Genomic DNA, 24,202 nt, shown 5'->3' on the forward strand with positions numbered 1-24,202 from the left:
TATTGGTCAGCTTGAGAAAGGTGGAAAATTAGTGATCCAAATCGGAAGTTCACGATCGTCGGGCTTTGGTGCATTGTATAGTCGTATCATTCTCTTTCTTTTTCTTTGCAAACAATTATTCTAAAGGAAAAAAAAAAGTGGCTTTATGTAAGAAAAAATAAAGAAAAGGGGACTTGAACGAACGAGAACGAGTCTGTTTTTCATTCGATAATGCAAGGCAGGCTCTACTCGGCTTAAGTTTTTTGTAAACTCAAAAAACCACATTTTGGTTTCCCTCAGCAAAACAAATGAACAACAACATGATTCTCCTCAGACTCTTGCTATTTGCGATCGAATGAAATAGACACAGATGGATCTGCCTTACATTTATACACAACTTGTTTGTTAAATTGATGATATATTAAGCATACACAACATCAAGAAATTGCTACCAAATAAAACAGATAGATAGAAACTTTAGCTGCACATTACAGCGATGTGATCATATTAAGTTACTAATACAGAGACAAGCACTAGAATCTTTCTGTTGTCCTTTCAGTAGCCCTTGACTATTTCTTCGGCCGGTTCTGTCAACTCTGGAGTTGCTGCTTCTTCATCCTCTACTTGCATCTCTGCTTCTTGATTCTCTTCTTGTGGACTTAAAAATGGCTTAGGTGGTATGACCAATAGCTCGACGTCTCCTTCAAGCATTTCAATGACTTTGTTCATTGAGGGACGATCACCAGGCTTCAGTTGTATACACCACAATGCCACTATTATCATCTTCTTTAACAACTTGGTCTCTTCTGCAGTAGCATCTTCCATTTCAATCTCCTTCCCTTTTTTTATTTGCTCATAAATCCAAGAGGGAAAATAGATCTGGCTCAATTGCTCCACCAATGGACTTATATTTCTCCTTCGCCCCGCCATTTCCATCAGCAACATTCCAAAACTATAGACGTCTGCTTTATAAGAAATACCTCCAATGTTTTTGTAGAACAGCTCAGGGGCCATGTAACCTATCGTTCCCCTGGCTGCAGTCAGATTGACGATACTATCATCCGTAGCATACAATTTTGCAAGCCCAAAATCAGAAATTTTTGGATTAAAGTCCTCGTCTAGGAGAATGTTGTGAGGCTTAATATCAAAATGCAAGATTCGCATATCACATCCTCGGTGTAAATAGTCAATTCCAGCAGCCACTTTGTGAGAAATCTCATACATTTTTTCACAACTCAATGAGATATGCTGCTCCTCTCCTTCACGAGGGAAAATGTACTTCTCAAGAGATCCATTAGGCATGAACTCATAGATTAAAGCACGTTTTGAACCCTCAAAACAAAAACCAATCATTTGCACAACATTAGCATGATGAATCCTTCCAATTGTAGCAACTTCATTTATGAATTCTTGCCCTGTAGCCTTCGACTTGCCCATAATCTTTACGGCTACAACCAGGCCACTACGCAGCTTTCCTTTGTACACAGTACCGAATCCTCCTTCACCCAATTTGTCTTTGAAGCCATTAGTTATCTTTTTTATATCAGAGAAATCATATCTTATGGGCATGAGAATGTTTTTCTGACCTTGTAAGAAATCCTCAATGCTGTCATATATTGACCAATGCCTTCTCCTTATCTTGAAGAGTAACAATGCTAGGAGGAATGGGATTCCACACAAAGCTCTTATACCAATAAACTTGCCTATATTTGCAAACAGAAAGTAATGAATGAGGTCCTTCATAGTAGGAATTCCACTAGGATGAACTTGCACAAGAAAATTAATTAGGTGCACAGAGTTGAAGGTGCACAAGTTATGATTACAGAATATCGATTCCTTACAGAGTTAAGTATCAATTAACCAACTAGATTTAAAAATCACTAAAATTGAGAGGCTCCAAACAAATTTTCGAAAAACACCTATATATTTTAAATTTGTGGGGTCACTTCTATAATTTTGGAAAATTTAGAATTGTAAAAAAATATAAAAAAAAATTAGGAGGGACACGTGTCCCCTAGGCCTCTTCTAGATCCACCCCTGCTTCCAAGCCGAAGTTAGTAATATGCAGTTAATAATCAACAGAAAACAGAGTACTTCAATATGCAAATTTTGTAGAGGTCTGCAACCTAATTGTTAGGGACTTGCATCCTTGAAACTTCTTAGTAAGATTCTGAGTCATCAATTTTTTTGTTACGCTAGAAGACAAAGCATGAGCCACAGGAGTTGGGAGAGGGAAAACTTACCAGTGAATTTAAGTATAAATGGAATCCGATCTGTGGTGGTAACAAAAAAAAGAGAGTGAGTTAGATCAAGGCGTCAATCGTATTTCATCAGGTCCACAACAATGGCATAAATTTGAACTAGTTACACTCTCAGTGATGCAGCTAAGTAAATAGATACATATGTTTGTGTATAAACTGGTTTTTGGTATGTCAAATGTAAACCACAAGAAAACTGAATACACTCACAAATAAGATACGCAGGAATGTCTCTCAAGATTTCGAGCAGGCCTGCAAAATACATGTACACACACAATATCAGTTGCAGAATCCGTTGATGCGAGATTAAATTACTTTATAAATAAGTAGAAGATCGCACTCAAAGATAATAGCGTACTTCCAGAATCCTGAATTCTAGGGAGCTTACAACCAAAAGTGGAAAACAAGTGAGTCGATATAAATAAGAATAAATGATAAGATCTAAGAATAGAGGACGGATCTCATGAAAAATGATAACGGAGGATAATTGCTGCTCATCATTGGGTGCACACTTACGTTCGGGTAAAGATAAAGTCGCTGAGAAGGGCTGGCACTTGTAACTGTAAGCATTGTGTTCAAAGTGACGAACACAATGATAGTCGAGGCTACATGACTTGTAGCAGAAGATTTTTCCCCACGGAACATCGAATCCATAAGCCAACACCTCACTGCGGATGTCTTCATTATCTGCCTTGCTGATTATAGTAATATCATCAGAACTATATGTAACATCGGACCGCCAATCTAATGACACCCAAGCTGCATCGCGTACCTTACAACCCTCTACTACATCCCCCAATTTTAGAGGGCCAGCAACAACATAAGAGTATTCACTAGGACAGTAATTTTTGCCAGAAAAAGATTTTGTGTCATTATTACCCCAACTGGAAAAGGCATCAGAAGTTGTAGCATCAATATACCCAGATTCTGAAGTTAAAGGAGCAGGGCAATTCATAAATATTATCGGCGTGTTATTCTGAGCTAGCCCATCGAAATGTCTAAAAGAAGTTTGATTTGTATGACTGAGCCGCAGTGTCAGGTTCTGGTAATTGATGCCTGCAACCTGGTACATGTATAAGTTATCATCGTAAAAAGAAGTCACGTATATCATGGTCCGATTGTCCTGGCAGTGGAGTTCGCGGCTGAGTAGACCATGACGACCACAGTTATGAAGAAGATCATCTTTCAAGTAGAAAGGGCAGCTTATGTTACTGATATCACCGCAAGAAGAAGGATCATTATTGCTGCTGCTTGAAAACGTGAAGAAAGTGAACGATACTAATAGCATGAGCTGGAGTGAATATGTAGATTTGTCGAAACCAGCACAAAAATATTCAAGGAAACATGTTCTTGCTCCCATGATCCACAGCTCATCCAAAAAAAAAAACCTCAGATTTCCGGGTTTTTAGTAAACTTTCTCTTTGATGAGCAGTATATAATCCTAAGGCACAACACAAACTTTCAAGTAATTTGATTATAATTATTATTTTTCAAGTATTTTTATATAGACTATATAATAATTATTATAATAAATTTTGAGGGGTCACGGGGTAAAGTAGCTGTTAGAAACTAATATACACATTGTTACTTCTAAAACAGTTAATGTTAACTACGGATTTGGACGGAATAGTGACTAGGAGTTACAACTTGCACGGAATGTTAAGTTAGAGTGTATATTGTCACGTTTTAAAGTTCAGATACTAAACTTTAATTAGAACAAATCTAGGGTTACAAAGTACTCCCTTTTTACTTGTCCCTTTTGAAAAAATAACGCATCTTAAGAAAATGTTAGTTGGATATCTTGTTTTTATACATATCCCTAATAAATGTAGTGAATTAGATAGAATTGTGTATATATATATGCTAGCCAAACATTGAAAGTTGTTACTTTTTGAAAAAACATACAAAAAGTTGCTTTGAAAAGAGAAGTGGACAAGTAATTTGGGACAATTTTTTTTTCCAAAGTGGACATGTAAAAAGGGACGGAGGGAGTATAATTAAATCTATATAAAAATATACATGAGATAGTGGTGTCCCGTTGTTTAATATAGTTGGATGCTTCAGTTATTGTTTTGAAGATATATCAAATCTTAACATAGCACTGCGAGGAATTGAGGATATTATAGCGCGGTATGGGTGAGTTTGCGGTATGGGTGAGTTTGAAATAAATACTTGGAGTAAAAGTGAAATATAAGTGAAGCAAGTTAAGAATTATAAGTGATTAGTGAGTTTAAAATAAGTGCTTAGTGTAAAAGTGAAGTAGAAGTTTGAAACAAGTTAAGAATTTGAAATAAATACTTAGAGTAAAAGTGAAATATAAGTGAAGCAAGTTAAGAATTATAAGTGATTAGTGAGTTTAAAATAAGTGCTTAGTGTAAAAGTGAAGTAGAAGTTTGAAACAAGTTAAGAAATTATAAGTGATTAAAGTATTTGAGAAAGAAGAAAAATTTTAATTTGTAACCTCTAAATGTGTTTTGCTTTTTTATAAAAACTAGTTGATAACCCGTGCCAAGCACGGGTTTAAATAAAATTTTAAAATTTGTTATTTATTGGAAAAATAATGTCTTTTTTAGTTACATTATCATATTTTTTTATTATACCTATTTAAATTATTGTTTTTAAATGATATTTAAATTATTGTTATTTAATATAAGACTTTCTATATATTAAAATTTGATCCCACTTTAAATTTATTTCATAACAATATGAGTCCCTGTTCTATGTAGTCCACAAAATAAGAGTATTGGCGTCTAAAATTATTTAAAAATAATCTACTCGTTTCAATTTTAATTTTTTTAGTTTACAATATTTGTAAACATCTGACAATTTGCAGGTTATGTTCTACAATATAATCGTTGCAATCAAAAGATAAAACAACTATATTATAAATCACTAAACACTACTCCCTCCGTCCCTCTGATTTCTATACACTTTCCTTTTCGGGATGTCTCATTCAGTTCTATACATTTCAAAACTTTCCCAAAATAGTAAACTTTTTTAATATAAAAATCTTACCCACCCACTATTTCCTTCAACTTTTTCAAATCTATCAATTAAATATTCATGGGTCCCACCACTATACCTACTTTTCTTTCTCTTTCTCATTACTTTACACTACTTTATACACTTTTCTTAGTCTCCGTGTCCAACCCAAATGTATACACCCCAGAGGGACGGAGGGAGTATATATGTTCTAAAATATAACTCATAACTAGAATAATGATCTTAATGATTGTAAATGTTGCAAGATTTTAATGATTAATTGATAATTATATATTTAAAACTACTTAAAGATGGTAAATTATATATAAAATTTGAATAATTAAAGATATTATTTATGATTAAACTAAAAGATTATGACTGGTACTTACTGCGTCTTAAATGCGTACTTTATGGAACTTAACTCTAACAGTATGTCTTATTTTAGTAAAATTACTATGTTGTTTGATGATTTTTAAATTGTGAAAATAATATTCAAGATCAATACATATAAGTTCATTTATAGCGTCTTTAATCTTGAACAAAAATTCAAAATTTTAGGTCACAATTATTTTATTCATTTAATAGGCAAACATTATATATAATTCTAGTTGGAGTTTTTGTAGATCTAACAGTTGTTTGATAAACTGATATTGTAGTTTGACAAAATTAATTAACTTTCCAAAAGTAATTTGATATCAAATATTTTGACGTATGTCTAGAGTTTTGGTTCTTCTATTATATGTTACAATATGGATAATGACTTCATTTTCTCTGAGTTCCTATTTGTCAAGCCAGTGTTACCACCGCCTTATTTGTCTTTATCGCAATCTTCTGAAAAACACTACACTGAATGATAATACTCCCTCCATCCCCTCAATTGTTTACATTGGAGAGGGACACGGAGACCAAGACAATGTATAAAAAATGAGTAAAGTTAGATGAAAAGTGGGTAAAGTGGTGGAACCTATCAATATTTAATAATAGATTTGAGATAGTGAAGGAAGGTAGTGGGTGTAATAGTAGTTTTTATTGTTAAATATGAGATATAGGGGAAGATAGTGGGTGTGATGATGGGAAAAACTTACTATTTATAGTAACGTAAAGAAATGAGAAGGACATCCCAAAATAGTAACCGTAAAGAAATGAGAGGGAGAGGGAGTAATTATTATTATTAAAAAAAATATGACTAAGTTTTTTGGTACTTTGGTATCAATATTGAATCTTTTTTATTTTAATTCTGAAATATGATAAAAAAAAATTATAGATTTGTTTCGTAAATTAAATTGTATGAGTTTTAAAAATTAAAACGAATATTTGACGTATGTCTAGAGTTTCGATTCTTTTATTATATGTTGCAATATGGACAATGATTTCATTTTTTTTAGTTTCCATTTGTCAAGTCAGTGTTACCACCGCCTTATTCGTCTTTATCGTAATTTTCTGAAAAACGCTAAATGATAATTATTATTATTATTAAAAAATATATGATCAAGTTTTTTGGTATTTTGGTATCAATATTAAATCTTGTTTATTTTAATTCTGAAATATGATAGAAGTTTTATAAATTTATTTCGTAAATTAAATTGTATGAGTTTTAATTATTCGTTGACATTATTATTCTATTGATAGGATATTATATTAATATCAATATGAACTCCTTATTTATTTGAACTCTGAAATATGATAAAAGATTTATAGAGTTGTTCCGTATATTAAATTATTTGAGTTTTAATAAATTAAAACAAATAATTTTGTTGGTAATATATTTTTATTAGTGAGATAATTGTTATAATACAAAATCCTGTCAAATATAGAAGTTTTTTGATAATAGTAATAATTGTTAAATAAAAAATAATATGATGATAGCCAAATTTCGATATGAATTTTATAGAACTATTTCATAAGTTAAATTGTTAGCGATTTAACTGTGCAGATAGGATAAATGTTATATTACAAAATCCTAAACACCATTGAAGTCTTTTTATAGTAAGATAATAATCTTAACCAATATTGAAATTTTTAATAATAAAATCCGAATCAATATAGAATTCTTTTCATAATTGTATATTAATAATTATAAAATCCTAAAAATATATAATAATAAGTTTAAAATACTAACAATATAAAAATCTTTTCATAATTCTATAATGATTATTGTTATTAAATAAAAATTTATATAACATTGTCATAAACAATATTGAAGTTTTTAACAATAAAATTCTTATCAATACAATGGTCTTTCACGGTCCTAATGAATATTGAGATCTTTAATAATAAAATTTTATTCAATATAGAAGTCTTTGATAATAATATAATAATGACTATAAAATTCTAATCAATATGAAAGTGATCGAATTTTGGTACTTTGATACCGATTTTCCACCGAAACGTGATTTCGCTTATTAATAAAGGGTATTGATTGATGTGTCAAGAAAAATAAAAATCAATTTTTTTTAAAAAGAAGTACTTTCTCCTCCGTTGCTAAACAGGCACCCATAATATTATTTAAGTAGTGTTGTTTAAATTGATACATACCATGTATAAAAAAATTATTAATATTATACTATTATTGCGAGGTTTAATTTTATCGCTGGAAAACGATATCCAAAGAATTAGTAAACTGCGCAACCCTAAACAAGTGGGCTTGGGGTTTCAAAAGTCTAAGACAGGGTGGATAAGGGGTCACTTTCTAAGTAAATTAAAATGTTACTCCCTCAGTGTTAGTACGGGGCTGAGACACGGATTTTAATATTGTTTTATAATTTGTTTTTGTATTTTTTTCAGTATAAAAATATAATATAAATTATATTTTTAGATAGAAAAAATAATTTAAAAATAAGTTAAAAATTATATTTTATAAAAGTCTTTAAGAGCAAGTCCAATATGTTACGTATCTCATTACATATTAATAATATAAAATAATGAATACTAGTGAGTCTTAGTGATTTAGGTAATCTACTTTTAGTATCAAATTCAATAGCAATCCCTGTATTTACCTCTCTATTATTATTTTAATAATAAATTTGAGAGAGAGGATAGGGGAAAGGAGGAAAAACATGAAGAAAGAAGGTGAGAGATAGAATTTTTTATTCACAAATAATAGATAAATAATGGCTAGAAGTTACCTGAAAATAGGTAATCACTGGGATAATGTTGGCATGCATTTTTTTTGATAAATTACTTAAATATAAATTTAGAAGCTCATTTATATAATCTATTAGTCTTGTTCTAAATACGTGTCAACAGTGAAAAGTAAACGTCTAATGAACTGCAACAAAGTTTCCTATCAGACGTGAGGTAAACAGTTAAGTACTGTATATGACTCTCATCCATGTTGGAAAGTTTCTTTAAACGATCTATTCGAACTTTGTTTTCAATATAGTCTACACTCTACCCTTACTCGTCCATCTTAAAATAGATATCATGTTACTTTTTTCCATATAATTTAAGATGTAAATATGTGATTTTCACCCGACAAAAAAATTATGTGATTTTGATATAGTATTTTATAACTAATTTTTGGAAAAAGAATTAAAATGTTATATTTTTCTGAAAAAACATAATAAATGAAAATAAATATTTTTTAATACATAAAAATTATTGTACAACCCACACTTATTTTAAGATGGAGTAATTATAATTGACAACTGATATAGAACATACAGATAATGTCGATATACAACGACCACAAAAAAGTACTAGATATGAAATAGGATGAGGTAATTTTTCACTAAATGATGTCGTAGCACCAAATAACAGATGAGAAAAATTTTAAAATGAGATATTTTTGGCTAAATGATGTTGTAGTACCTTCCGTGTATATATCAAAAATTTAAAATTAAATTTTTTAACTTTTTTTTGGCTCAACATATACTACTAACATTTATATCTGAGGAGAATGCACCCTTACAAATATTATAGAGTTTTGAAGGTGATATAAGAGGATCGGTACATAATGCAAACAGGCTTTCTGCCACTGCTGCAAACTGACCAAAGAGAAAAAAGAAAACTAGCACAACACTCATACTCCATCTCCCTCAAAACGTATTTTTAAAAAATGATTTTAATTATGTGATCAAATATCAAAATATCAAATAAACTATATTTCAAAATACAGAAAGTATATAGTACTTATAGAAGAGAGAAAAAGTGGGAGTAGTTTTATATTATATAATAATTTATTATATTTATTAAGTTATTAAATATAAAAAATTAGACAAGACATCTCAAATTAAAAAGTTTGAAGAAAATGATCGGAAAGAATGGAGAATACGAGACCAAGTCTCATCGAAACGGGTCAAAAAAATACCACTGTCGATACACATTAATTTATTAACCCAGGGTGTCTGCAGGACGTTTACTCTTCAAATGATATCGCATAGAAGTGGAGACAGCATTGACATGTAGTTTTCATACACAGAGTCTGCTGTTACGAGTAACATTGAGTCTACGGTATTGTTTGGGGTTGATGGTCAGCTACAGCAGCTTTTTATCGAAATGTATGTGAAAAATTATTTGGTAAATCTAAAAGCAGCTTTTCAAAACAGTAATTTTTAGCTGAAAATCTGTTTTTGGAAAAAGCAGTTCCTCTCAGATTTTTGAAAAAAGCTGTTTTCAGATTTTGCAAGAAACTGTTACAAATTTCACTATCAAACCTCGTCAAAAAAAATTATCTTTTAATATTATAACTCAAAATAAGTAAATATCAAAAAAATTACCAAACAGTTATCTGATTTTCACAACAGCACTTTTTTACCGGCACTTTTCCTTACCGCACAGCAACTTTTAACAGCACTCTCAAATAGACCCTAAGCATAATTATTCGAAACTGGTCCAAACCGGCCAATCCAAATCGTTCAAATCAAATATTTCGATTTTCTAACGGTTTGGTTTGGTTTTGGTAGTTAGAAAACCTTTGATTTCGGCCTTCAAACTGACAAAAAAAAAACCGAACCGAACTATTGGCAAATATGTTATATAATTAATATTTTTATAAATTTAATTTAGATACTTGTGTTGATCAATATTATAAATATTTATTACTTTCGAAATTATTCTTCCCTTTTTTTCTTCATCCTTATTTTATCTACTCTTCATTAATGATCAACCTTTTCTTTTTTATACTTTTAAATAAAACATTTTGTTTAGTTTTTAAAATAAAATGATTTATTTGTTTTCATAACAACATATAAGAGTAGCACCTAAAATTTTTATATCGAAGATTATACAAGTTTCACATTTATCTTTTATTAAGTATTTTGTTAAGTGATTAAAAAAAAAGCACCTAGAATTATTATAATTTAACAAGTGTGAACAATTTTTTATTTTAATATTTTGGTATCAAACGGAACCAATCCGTTAAAAGTTGGTTCGATTTGGATACAGTTTGCAAATTTTTGAAACTGAAAAATTCGATTTGGTTCAATTTGGACAGAAAAACCACCTAAATCAAACTGTGCTCAGCTTTAATTAACACGTGCTGGAGCATTAGTACACAACCTCAAATTTTATGGGCACAAGTTTGATAGTAATACACTATATAGTAATTAATTTGATTAAATGATCTTTTTTTTTTGAGAGAATTTGATTAAATGATCTTAAAATCTTTAACTTTTGTATAAAAATTATTTAAATATCTAGTTTTCTTTTACAATTTATAATTTAATATTTGTTTTTAAATTAATTTTATATTAAATAACGTAAACAATCACATATATAATATAATATTACTTATTTGTAAAGATAGATTATTCAATATAACATTGTTTTTAGAGATTTTTCTATTAATAAAAATAACGTTACTTTTAAATAATTTCTTATTTATGATCTATAACAAAATAAATTTATATGAAAAATATAATTTTACTTATTAATCAATTTTAAGTCGATTTAACTTTAAAATTACAAAAATGAAGGGTGTAAATGTGTAATATATTATAAAATAATAAGCGCGAAGTTTCGTCTCCACGTAATGATCAATACGAATAAATAAATTTCGGTAATTAATATAATAATTTACTGAAACTGATTAATTTTTTTTGCTACAAGATATAACTTGTTCTCTAAAGAGGTTATATTACATAATACTCCCTCCAAATGAGCCAGTGTCTTTGGACAGGAAATATATTGACCGTTTATATTCGTGATTTTTCTAAAATAAAAATGTCATACAATAATTTTTATTTGCAAGGAAAAGGTCTTAGAATTAAATTATATAACTATGCTGTCAAATGCATTTTTAAATTGTTTGGTGAAAATCAACAAGGTTACAGTATCTAATTCAGGAGGTTGAGATGTTTTGAGTATCGGATTTTCTAGTATGTGCACACTAACCACCACTTTAGCTAGGTGGTGGATTTTTATTGTTTCTCATCCTATTAATAATGATGTCCTCGTGTGGCAAAAAAAAATAAAAATAATGATGTCCTCGTGCATGCAAAAAAATTTACTCTGTCCCAAAATAAGTGTCGTTTTGACTTCATGCACGTCATTTAAGGTGCAATAAAAACATACTTCTACACATTATTTTCCAAATTTTATTTTTTTGAATAAAAATATAGTTATTAAACTTTTATTCAGGAAAAAAAAATTTGAAAAATAATATATAGAAGTATGGTTTTTTTCCACATCAAATTACCTAAAAAAGACAATTATTTTGGGACCGAGGAGTAGACAAATAAAAAATCCCCACCTAATCAAAAAGTAGTGTCAGTGTGTGGTCATGTCACGACTAGAAACACCCTTTTGAGTATAACAGTATTGACAGCAATTCTCATGCAGCAAATACAGAAAGCATAGATAAGATGTGCAAGTCCTTGCTGTTTAATACGTGTTACTGGAAAATGGTCGTGTTAGTATTGATGTTGTTGACAATAGTTGCAGGTGCAGAAAAAAATTGTAGTGTGAGTCGATGCCCAGGTAGAGACTGGCCGGATATTCATTTTCCGTTTTGGCAAAAACCCAAAAGCAGTACTTCTCAGCCGGCAGATGACTGTGCCCACCTGCCTGACTTCCAGCTTTCTTGCGGTGCCAGTCCCGCCAGAAGAGGAGAAGATCAATCAAGCAAGGAGGAAACCTTATTGGATTTTCATCACATAGTGCACACATCAATCCAGGGACTCGATCTCTCTTTCAAGTACAAGGCAGTTGTTACGTGGATCATCCATAGCTCCCAAGTTTTATTTATAGATACCCCTATTCTCATTGATATAGTACCAAGTTCGGTGTTAGCTAATTCCTCATCTGCTTTCCACCATCTTCCTCTCAAAACATATACTTCTGATTCTTTATCTTTTTGTTACCTAAGTTTGGGTTGTAGAAATGATGGCTATGAGCTCTTCAATGATGACCCCTTTATTAGTTATAATTGTCATAACAGCTACACATTTTTCAATTGTTCCTCTTCTTCACCAGTCAACGAGCATAATGGAAATAAGGTCATCAATTCCCTCAGCACCAGAGCTTTCAAGGTTTATGCATATTCTTCCCACATCGCTGCAATAGATATGCTGGACCAAGTAAGATCTTGCACTAAGATGTTCGATATTTCAACTAAGCTCAACCAATCTTCACAGTCCTGTGAATTCGACACCCTAGTACGTTACCGAGAGTATCCACTATTGAGTTGGTCCACGAAAGTAGGTGGCGGAAAATGTGAAGCTGAGCGACAGAGTTGTAAGACTTATGATGAAAGAGATCGAGGGAGTCCCAGAAAGAGTTACGCAGATGTTCCGCAACCCCAACCATCCACGAGAGATTCAGGTACTATTCTATGTGATTTCATTGCTTCTTATCAAACTAATTGTCCATCGATTTGTCACTCTCTTCGACTTTCCAAGAATCTTAACCGCATACTAGTTAACAATATTACCCTCCGTCCCAAAATAAGAGTATGACCTTTTACACACGTGATTATTTGAGGGGGTAAAAAAACATGGAGCATATTATTTTTCAAATTTTTTTTTCTTAATAAAATTTTAGATGTTAAATTCTTGTTCATAAAACGATAATTTGAAAAATTATATATATAAATATGTTTTTTTACACCTCAAATTACGTGTAAAACGTCAAAGCGATTCTTATTACGGGGCAGAGTGAGTATATTTCTAATTTCTTATTTGTAAAAAAAATATGACATTAATATTTTTATTCATAAAAGATTGTTAAAAATATATTTTTAAGTGTGGTCAAAATTATAAAAAATACATGCAAAAAGTACCCCCTCCATTTTTAAACATAGGTCGCTTATTTATTTTAACACACAATTTAGGTGTTCTAACTTCTAACCGCATAACCAATTATAATTTTCTTTTTCTAAATTATAATATTGATCACATATTTTTTTATTAAGAAATTTTTTTTTGAAAATAATGATTTTAAGCATCCGCTCGAACAATTTAGAAAAACGTGTCAAATATCAAAACTCAAACCACTGTATTTCAAACCAGGTGTAACGTATTCAGATATAGAATATGAAGAATTTTCATATTACTTGGTGTCTTGAAGTTTGCTTGATCAATCATATCTGTTATTCAAAAATGTTAGTGACTCACAATTCAAACTTACACATTTTGCAGGTCGTGCAATTGCCAAACTACTTATAGCTGGTGAGTGTTGACCGTTAAGTATAATAATTTCTTAGAGCTGGTCACCTAAGTGAGCTAGTTGCAATTTCTCGTATTTTAAGAATTTGACAGTTAATTTCTCATTTTATTTGACAGTTAATTTCTCATTTTATTTGACAGAGCTGGTCACCTAAGTGTCCATGCACAATCTTTTTTAAGTGATTTGGGTTTCTTAGAGAAGTCCAGGATCCATGGCATACATATGCCAGGGAAACCAACATTCAGCTTTCTCACCGTTGGATGAATATCCAGCAGTCAAGATTAAAATAAAAGTTTAATATGTCCGGTGTTTTGCCGGATGGGAAAAAAGATCCCGTCCAACTGTTAAAAAGCGCTGGACGTAGGTTATGATCCTGACTATTCATCCAACGGCCAGAAAACTGACTATTGGTTAAGGGGTCGTTGGCATATGTATGGTAGGGACCTGGACCCTTATTAGAGTTGGATGTGTTTCCGGTTTTACCTGATCTTTTATCGAATGTGTTTGCAGTTTTATTGCCATGCATCTTCTTGGTTGTACTTGGCCTTATCTTCTGGTATAACTTTATCCGATTAAATAAACAAAGGGAGGAGGAGGAGGAGTTGAAGATTAAAATGTTTATGGAGAACTATAAAGCGCTCAAGCCAACAAGATACTCCTATAGTGACATCAAAAAGATCACAAATATGTTCAAGCATAAATTAGGCCAAGGAGGTTATGGATCTGTATTCAAGGGACAGATTTCAGCTGATATTCCAGTCGCGGTGAAGGTTCTTCATATTGATTCCAGAGCTAATGGTGATGACTTCATCAACGAGGTTGGTACTATAGGTAAAATTCACCATATCAATGTGGTTCGACTGCTCGGGTATTGTGCTGATGGATGTCATCGAGCTCTAGTTTATGAGTTTCAACCTAATCATTCACTAGAAAAGTTCGTTTATAGAAGAGGTAAACCACAAAATTTCATAGGTTGGAAGAAAATGCAAAAAATTGCTCGAGGTATAGCCAAGGGGATGGAATATCTTCACCATGGATGCGCACAACAGATTCTCCACTTTGATATTAAACCTAACAACATTTTATTGGACAAGAACTTTAATCCCAAAATCGCAGATTTTGGATTGGCAAAGTTGTGTAACAAAGGACAGAGCATGGTGTCCATGACTGCGGCTAGGGGGACTATTGGCTACATTGCACCCGAAGTGTTTTCAAGGAATTTCGGTAAAGTTTCATCCAAATCAGATGTTTACAGTTTTGGAATGTTGTTACTTGAAATGGTTGGAGGAAAAACCAATGATATGACCACAGAACAGAACGCGAGTGATGTATACTTTCCCGAATGGATTTTTCGTAGGCTTGAGAAAAATGAGGAGTTGGTGATCCAAATCGAAAATGAAGATGACAGTAAGATAGCAAGGAAGTTAACGATTGTCGGACTTTGGTGCATTGGATGGCATCCGATAGACCGGCCATCAATGAAGGTTGTGATTCAGATGTTAGAGGCTGATGAATGTCCTGCCATGCCACCAAATCCTTTTAGTACCCCCACTTCAGGAAATGCCACACATGCAAAATCATTGTTTGGTGAAAGGCTCCAAGTCATTTCTGAAACAGAGTGACAATTGACGTTTACTTTTTCCCACCAAAATAAAAGTTAAATTTATTTTCATATGAACTTTTCAAGCATCAAAATTACATTTGAATCGTTTCTAGTGTTTTCGGTTGCTTACTCATGTGAAATGCTATCATCCTTGTTAAGAGGGTAAATATTATTCACCGCATCACAATATATTAAGCATACACAACATCAAGAAATTGCTACCAAATAAAACAGATAGATAAAAACTTTAGCTACACATTACAGCGATGTGATCATATTAAGTTACTAATACAGAGACAAGCACTAGAATCTTTCTGTTGTCCTTTCAGTAGCCTTTGACTATTTCTTCGGCCGGTTCTGTCAACTCTGGAGTAGTGGAGTTGCTGCTTCTTCATCCTCTACTTGAATCTCTGCTTCTTGATTCTCTTCTTGTGGACTTAAAAATGGCTTGGGTGGTATGACCAATAGCTCGACGTCTCCTTCAAGCATTTCAATGACTTTGTTCATTGAGGGACGATCACCAGGCTTCAGTTGTATACACCACAATGCCACTATTATCATCTTCTTTAACAACTTGCTCTCTTCTGTAGTAGCATCTTCCATTTCAATCCCCTTCCCTTCTTTTATTTGATCATAAATCCAAGAGGGAAAATAGATCTGGCTCAATTGCTCCACCAATGGGCTTATATTTCTCCTTCGCCCCGCCATTTCCATGAGCAACATTCCAAAACTATAGACGTCTGCTTTATAAGAAATACCTCCAATGTTTTTGTAGAACAGCTCAGGGGCCATGTAACCTATCGTGCCCCTTGCTGCAGTCAGGTTGACGATACTATCATCCGTAGCATACAACTTTGCAAGCCCAAAATCAGAAATTTTCGGATTAAAGTCCTCGTCTAGGAGAATGTTGTGAGGCTTAATATCAAAATGCAAGATTCGCATATCACATCCTCGGTGTAAATAGTCAATTCCAGCAGCCACTTTGGAAGAAATCTCATACATTTTTTCACAACTCAAGGAGATATGCTCCTCCTCACCATCACGAGGGAAAATGTACTTCTCAAGAGATCCATTAGGCATGAACTCAAAGACTAAAGCACGTTTTGAACCCTCAAAACAAAAACCAATCATTTGCACGACATTTACATGATGAATCCTTCCGATTGTAGCAACTTCATTAATGAATTCTTGCCCTGTAGCCTTCGACTTGCCCATAATCTTGACAGCAACAACTAGGCCACTACGCAGCTTTCCTTTATACACAGTACCGAATCCTCCTTCGCCCAATTTGTCTTTGAAGCCATTAGTTATCTTTTTTATATCAGAGAAATCGTATCTTATGGGCATGAGAATGTTTTTCTGACCTTGTAAGAAATCCTCAATGCTGTCATATATTGACCAATGCCTTCTCCTCATCTTGAAGAGTAACAATGCTAGGAGAAATGGGATTCCACACAAAGCTCTTATACCAATAAACTTGCCTATATTTGCATACAAAAGTAATGAATGAGGTCCTTAATAGAAGGAATTCCACTAGGATGAACTTGCACAAGAAAATCAATTAGGTGCACAGAGTTGAAGTTAAATTAAATAGGTGCACAAGTTATGGTTACAGAATATAGATTCCTCACAGAGTTGAAGTATCAACTAACCAACTTGATCTAAAAATCACTAAAACTGAGTCACTAACATATGTCTTCCAAGCAGGGGCGGATCTAGAATTCAAACTTCGGGAGGCACCAAGCAAATTTTCGAAAAACACATATATAATTTAAAATTGTGGGGTCACTTCTATAATTTTGGAAAATTTAGAATTGTAAAAGAAAAATTAGGAGGGGCACGTGTTCCCATGCCTTTTCCTAGAACAGCCCCGGCTTCCAAGCCAAAGTTAGAAACATGCAGTTAATAATCGACAGAAAACAGAGTACTTCAATATGCAAATTTTGTAGAGGTCTGCAACCTAATTGTTAGGGACTTGCATCCTTGAAACTTCTTAGTAAGATTCTGAATCATCAATTTTTTGCGACTCTAGAAGATAAATGCATGAGCCACAGGAGTTGGGAGAGGGAAAACTTACCAGTGAATTTAAGTATAAATGGAATCCGGTCTGTGGTGGTAACAAAAAAAAAAGAGAGTGAGTTAGATAAAGGCGTCAATCATATTTCATCATGTCCACAACAAAGGCATAAATTTGAACTAGTTACACTCTCAGTGATGCGCTAAGTAAATTTATACATATGTTTATTTATAAACTGGTTTATATCAAATGTAAACCACAAGAAAACTGAATACACACACTCACCAACAAAATATGCAGCAATGTCTCTCAAGATTTTGAGCAGGCCTGCAAAATATATGTACAAACACAATATCAGTTGCAAAATCCTTTGAAGCAAGATTAAATTACTTTATAGATAAGAAGTAGAAGATCGCTCTCAAAAATAACAGAGTACTTTCAGTATCCTGAATTCTTGGGAGCTTACAAACAAAATTGGAAAACAAGTGAGTTGGTATAAACAAAAATAGGGTCTTTCTAATATGTGTTCATGGTCATAGACTAACTACTACTTTTTAGTTAGATAGAAGACTTTGATAGGCTGAGATTTTTGTACATGTAGTGGGCCACCATTATTAATGAGATGGGAGCCAATAGAAATTCACTACTTAACTAAAGAAAAAGGTTGTTATTATGTGCCCATGAACATACACCAGAAAATCCGATAAGATAAATGATAAGATCTAAGAATAGAGGATGGATCTCAAGAAAAATGATAACGGAGGATAATTGCTGCTCATCATTGGGTGCACACTTACGTTCTGGTAAAGATAAAGTCGCTGAGAAGGGCTGGCACTTGTAACTGTAAGCATTGTTTTCAAAATGACGAACACAATGATAGTCGAGGCTACATGACTTGTAGCAGAAGATTTTTCCCCACGGAACATCGAATCCATAAGCCAACACCTCACTGCGGATGTCTTCATTATCTGCCTTGCTGATTATAGTAATATCATCAGAACTATATGTAACATCGGACCGCCAATCTAATGACACCCAAGCTGCATCGCGTACCTTACAACCCTCTACTACATCCCCCAATTTTAGAGGGCCAGCAACAACATAAGAGTATTGACTAGGACAGTAATTTTTGCCAGAAAAAGATTTTGTGTCATTATTACCCCAACTGGAAAAGGCATCAGAAGTTGTAGCATCAATATACCCAGATTCTGAAGTTAAAGGAGCAGGGCAATTCATAAATATTATCGGCGTGTTATTCTGAGCTAGCCCATCGAAATGTCTAAAAGAAGTTTGATTTGTATGACTGAGCCGCAGTGTCAGGTTCTGGTAATTGATGCCTGCAACCTGGTACATGTATAAGTTATCATCGTAAAAAGAAGTCACGTATATCATGGTCCGATTGTCCTGGCAGTGGAGTTCGCGGCTGAGTAGACCATGACGACCACAGTTATGAAGAAGATCATCTTTCAAGTAGAAAGGGCAGCTTATGTTACTGATATCACCGCAAGAAGAAGGATCATTATTGCTGCTGCTTGAAAACGTGAAGAAAGTGAACGATACTAATAGCATGAGCTGGAGTGAGAGCATCTCCAACGCTAAAGATGAAACTGTTAGCTAAAAACATCATCAGCTAAAAAAAATTTGAGCCTGTAAAGAGTTTTGCTCCAATGGGTATTAGCTAAAACCATTAGCTATATTCAAAATATTATTTTAAATGTTAATTATAAATATACAATAAAATAATTTATTTAGTTTTTATTCTATATTATTGAAAAAATAATAATATCTTTAATAGATAATGATCAATTATAATATTTAACATTTTTATATTATTATATTATAATTTTAAAAAAATTGATTGAAAATAAAGTAACATTTTCACATAACAATATTATTTGTAAAAAAAATAAATAATACATCTATACTTGTAATAATAATAATAATACCTTAAATATTTCGATTTAAATATTATAAAAATGATTTAGGTAGAATGTTATATGCTTTAAATAAAAATAAAATAAAATTTAGAAGGGTAAGAAATAAAGTTAGTGCTATAGATTTTAAGCTAATTATCTTTTGATAAAACGGGTTTGAAAGAATTAAAATAAGAAGTTAATTAATTTTTTATTTAATATAGATGAAAATAAAAAATATAACTAATAAAAACATATATACTGATACTATTATAATAATAAAAACTTAAAAAAACTAAGTAACAAAAATTACTTGTATCATGTAAAACATTTACTAATTTTCTTTGTTAAAAATTCATAATTAACGTTAAATAACTATATAAGTTATTATATTAGTTTTATTATATTATTTTTATTATATTATTTATTTGTTATAAATATTTTTACACTTAACAATACATTAGATTAAATTATAAAATTAAAAAGTTATACAAATATATATAATAGAATTATAATATTATAATACATATATAATATAATATAGACATATAGGTTGGAGCAAGTTTAAATTTTTTTTGAGTTAAATTTTAAAAGAAAATGACGTGGATATGATATAGATGACAGACTTTGGTTCAGCAAATGTAGCGTGCTTAATTCTCGGCATCTAAAAATATTGCTAACAGACGTCTGCGTTGGAGTGATGTTTTTTTAAAATATTAGGTTTATGGGCTGACACATAGACTTTAAAGCTAACAGGCGACTTGCGTTGGAGATGCTCTGAATATGTAGATTTGTCGAAACCAGCACAAAAATATTCAAGGAAACATGTTCCTGCTCCCATGATCCACAGGTCAGCTCATTCAAAAACACCACCTCAGATTTCCGAGTTTTTAGTAAAGGAGAAAGAGTAATGATATTATCCCAAGGCAGAACACAAACTTTCAATACATTGATTTATAATTTTTATTTTTGAAGTATGTTAATATAAAAATATACAATAATTATATAATTCATAAAAAGTAAAAAGAAAAATGTTCATAAATTTGCTTTGAAAGTTCAGAGAAACGTCCTGTTCAAACCATATTGATTTCAAATAATTTTTGAATAATTTTCCTGCTCTTGTCAGATTTATAAATTAGATTAAAGGTGTTTCCAAATTTTATCCCAAATTCAAGTGGTGTTGTATGATTGGTTTTTTCTCACATGAGATCCATGTAAGCACATCAACCACCTACTTAAAAATTACTACATATCTGCTATTAGAAAAAGATTTCGAAACAAATTTTAGAGTATGTAGCATTACCCTTATAAATTTACTTTGAAAGTTCACAAAAACACCCTCCTACTATAGTTAACATATTTTTTAAACAAATTGATATAACTTAACTTAATATTTAGATATTTCATAATAATCCGATGATAAAATCAGATTGAACTAAGAGCGTGTTCGATATTTTTGGCTGAAAATTTTTAACTAAATTGTACATGTAACATATTTTGTAAAATTTGTTGAAATTGGTACTGGTCATTGACTTTATTTTAAAAATGATATTTTATTGTTATTTCAAATTATTATAAATAAATTATTTTAATATGATAATAAGTCGCAGAAATTTTGTTATAGGTCTTTATGTTCAAATATTGTTCAACATTCATTTGATTATATTCTTAGATAAGACTAATGTTGAGCGGACAAAATTTTACATATCATTTATAATTTTTGTTTATAATGTGATTTGTTGAATTCTAACAAAGGGTTTGGTGAAATTTGAGATGCTTAAAGAAAATTTTAAAAAATCCTGCTTACGTAACCTTTTCTTTTTTGGAACTTACTTACGTAACCTTTTTACATGTATATTATATTTTTTTATTTTTGCCAAGTTATGTACTTTCCGGTATGGAGTAGTATTGTTTAAACCCCACAATTCCACAATTATTAGGAAGACGACAGTCGACGAATCAGTGGACGGAGGCAAAAGTTAAACAGGTGGTGGGGACCACTGGACCGGGGGTTTTAAGTTTTAACTCGATAGTAAAGGTATTTTGGGTGTACGTATTTATTAAAAGTTGAGAACACTCACTTTTGTTTCATAATTTTAGCTTTTTTGAAATACTTTAATCACTTATAAGTTATAATTTATTTCTAATTTTTAATTCATTTTTCTATTTTAAGCAAGAAACACTTATTTTAAACTTATTCAAATGGCCCCTTATACGTTCATTGTTTGAGACTCTTATAAAGAATAGTTTCTTAATGTTTTTTTTAAAAAATTTATTTTTTCAATAAAAGTTTAAATATCAAATTTTTATTCAAGAAAAAAAATTAAAAAAACATTATAAAATTATATTTTATAAGAACCTTAAAATACGTGTCAAAAAATAACGTATACAAATGAATGGGACATGGAAGTAGTACTCTCACCCTGTTAAACATTTCTTTACGAATTTGTTGTGAGTGTCCCATTGGATTTTTTCTTTTTTAAAATTTATCAAAAATAGTTAATGGGTCACTAATTTCTTATTATTATTTTTTTACATTATTTTTACTCCAGTATTTCCATTTTATACATTAAAAATTAATGAATCACACCACTTCACCTATTTTTCTTTCTCGTTTCTACTATTTTATGCATATATCTTAACCTCTGTGTCCAAATCATTTTTAGATAAATTGTTGGGACGGAGGAAGTAGTTGACGGGAACATAATTAAAAATTAAATTTTCGGTGATAATTTTTTTTCTCAATAATATACTAAAGTTTGATTATATATGATTTACGGATTAATTGTATTTTCTTGTAGAAGTTTAGATCTTACAATATCATTTTATATATATTGCAAAATGGGAAATGAAAAAAAATAAATATTTTATCATCTATTTATAAATATTTTTTAATATTAATTTATATTATTAATGATAATTTTAATTTTTTTTCAATTTTCTAACTAATTATAAATTTATTTTTAAGTTTTTTAATTTCTTCATTTATAAGAAAAAATATATTTATGAATTAGATGATGATTTCCTATTTGATTTAGAGTAGTGCATATCACAGAGTTAAGAAAAATGTTTATTCAAATGTTTATATATTTCCTCTTATCTATGTATAATATTAAACATAATATTCCACTTTAACTTTTAGTTATTATAATAATAAATAAATATATATAAGCTTTCCACAACTATATTATATGTCGAAACTGGTATAAAATTCAAATGTTAACGCAGTTAAGTAATTAGAGCATCTTCACTAGGTGGGTGGCTAAATCGTAGATATTATCTAAAATTTGCAGAGTATCTCCAATGGATTAAGTTATAATTGTTGAATAAATTTGTCGAATTTATTGACAATATTGTTGGTTATAATTTGAAAATAGTTTGTTATTAATATTTTATATTGTTATAAATAAAATATATCAATTTATAATAAATGAGGGGTAATCTTCGTACATATTTTTTTTTAGAGGTCAATATACATCCATAGGTTCTCTTTTGGCTATAATTATATGAAAGGGGCTGGGATGGTACCCGCAATAATTAAAAAACAATTAAAAGAAATATTATGCACGGATTTTTAAATATCATAATTAAATATGATCTGGCACAAAAAGAACCCTCTCGCTCTCAAGTCTCAATGCCATGTATTACATTTTCTAAACCAGTAATTAAGTTGTATAAGGTGTCACGTATCTTCCCGTGGAAATATCTCGTCGAAAGTTCCCAGTTGTAAGAGTCAGGTCAAGTGTGGTTAACAGCTCTCCAGATCATGTGGATGTGCAACAAAGTCTTATGCAGATAACAGTGGCCTTGTTTGTTTCCGCGGATTTATGGTTACACAGGAACCCAAACTTACGTGGAACTAGGTTACCGTGTGTGTCTACTGTGAAACTCAAAGATATAGTGTTTGGTTGATACTTTATACAGATCATGTAACTATAAAATTTTGACAATTTAGATAATATCAGATTAACACCTTATAGATATATATATATAAAATAAAAATGATTTGAGTGTACTATAAACATAAAATAATATGAATGTTAGAGTAATATAATAAATGAGATTTATAAAATATAAAAAGATTATTTGAATGAGATGATATATTAATATAATTTAATATAATATTAGTAATATCTAAATAAAAATATATAAAATATATAATAAAATTTAAGTTTCAAAATTTGAGATGAAAAATAAATAAAAATATTATAAGATGGATAAATTATTAATGTAAAACACACATATATAATAAAATATAGTAAATATTATTAAGGAAAAAAATTATTTGTAATAATTGATATATGTAATATGAGTAGATCCTAAATAAAAAATATTATATTATTAAGTAAATAATTTTGATATAATATATTTTTTATAATTTAAATTTTGTAATTTGACCATGTTATATCTAAATATGTAAAATTATAATATTTTAATAAAAAGTAATAAAAAGCAAACAACTGTGTAACCGAGAGTAATCACGTTTCAACTATGTAACTAGGTTACACCGTTTTACAGGAAGTTTAGGTTATATTGTTTAATTTTAATATCATATAACCAAACACTGTAGCTGAGACAAGTTTCATGGAAGTCTGGATTACTACGCTGGGTTACAGGCTACCAAACGAGGCCAGTGTATGAAGACTGCATAATTTTAAGAACGTGTTCGAATGCAATAGCGAGACTATCCTCAACTCATGACATCGAAATGGTGGAATTTTAACTTCATTTTAACAGAAAAATTATATAAAGGAGAAGTGAGGGGCGTGTAGGTGGCGCCTCTCACATCGCTCCGTTTTATTTTTCTAATTTTCTGAAATTTTCGGATGAAAAAATATCAAAAATT

At 30.8% G+C, this 24,202-nt stretch overlaps 3 protein-coding genes across 4 annotated transcripts; 1 reads left to right on the forward strand and 2 right to left on the reverse strand.

Moving 5' to 3' along the window:
* Window positions 1-335: 335 nt before the first annotated feature.
* On the reverse strand, window positions 336-3,657 carry LOC108218540 (G-type lectin S-receptor-like serine/threonine-protein kinase SD2-2). 2 transcript variants are annotated; one of them, XM_064091157.1, is made up of 5 exons: window positions 2,754-3,657; window positions 2,448-2,489; window positions 2,223-2,252; window positions 1,566-1,682; window positions 336-1,478 (listed from the first exon to the last, which is right to left on the reverse strand). In XM_064091157.1, exons 1-5 carry the CDS (start codon window positions 3,595-3,597, stop codon window positions 535-537), a joined length of 1,977 nt encoding a protein of 658 aa, XP_063947227.1. In that variant the 5' UTR covers window positions 3,598-3,657; the 3' UTR covers window positions 336-534. The 2 variants fall into 2 exon arrangements, with proteins under 2 accessions (XP_063947227.1, XP_017247014.2); XM_017391525.2 differs by having other exon boundaries at window positions 336-1,682.
* Window positions 3,658-11,959: 8,302 nt separating this feature from the next.
* Window positions 11,960-15,495, forward strand: LOC108218542 (rust resistance kinase Lr10). Its single transcript, XM_017391527.2, has 3 exons — window positions 11,960-12,980; window positions 13,796-13,825; window positions 14,334-15,495. The coding sequence occupies exons 1-3, from the start codon at window positions 12,023-12,025 to the stop codon at window positions 15,443-15,445; spliced, it is 2,100 nt and encodes a 699-aa protein (XP_017247016.2). The 5' UTR covers window positions 11,960-12,022; the 3' UTR covers window positions 15,446-15,495.
* Window positions 15,496-15,645: 150 nt separating this feature from the next.
* On the reverse strand, window positions 15,646-19,075 carry LOC108218543 (rust resistance kinase Lr10). Its single transcript, XM_017391528.2, has 4 exons — window positions 18,241-19,075; window positions 17,729-17,770; window positions 17,504-17,533; window positions 15,646-16,907 (listed from the first exon to the last, which is right to left on the reverse strand). Exons 1-4 carry the CDS (start codon window positions 19,028-19,030, stop codon window positions 15,787-15,789), a joined length of 1,983 nt encoding a protein of 660 aa, XP_017247017.2. The 5' UTR covers window positions 19,031-19,075; the 3' UTR covers window positions 15,646-15,786.
* Between the last annotated feature and the right edge of the window lie 5,127 nt (window positions 19,076-24,202).

The sequence above is a fragment of the Daucus carota genome, chromosome 4 (assembly GCF_001625215.2).
Source record: "Daucus carota subsp. sativus chromosome 4, DH1 v3.0, whole genome shotgun sequence".
NCBI lineage: Eukaryota > Viridiplantae > Streptophyta > Magnoliopsida > Apiales > Apiaceae > Daucus > Daucus carota.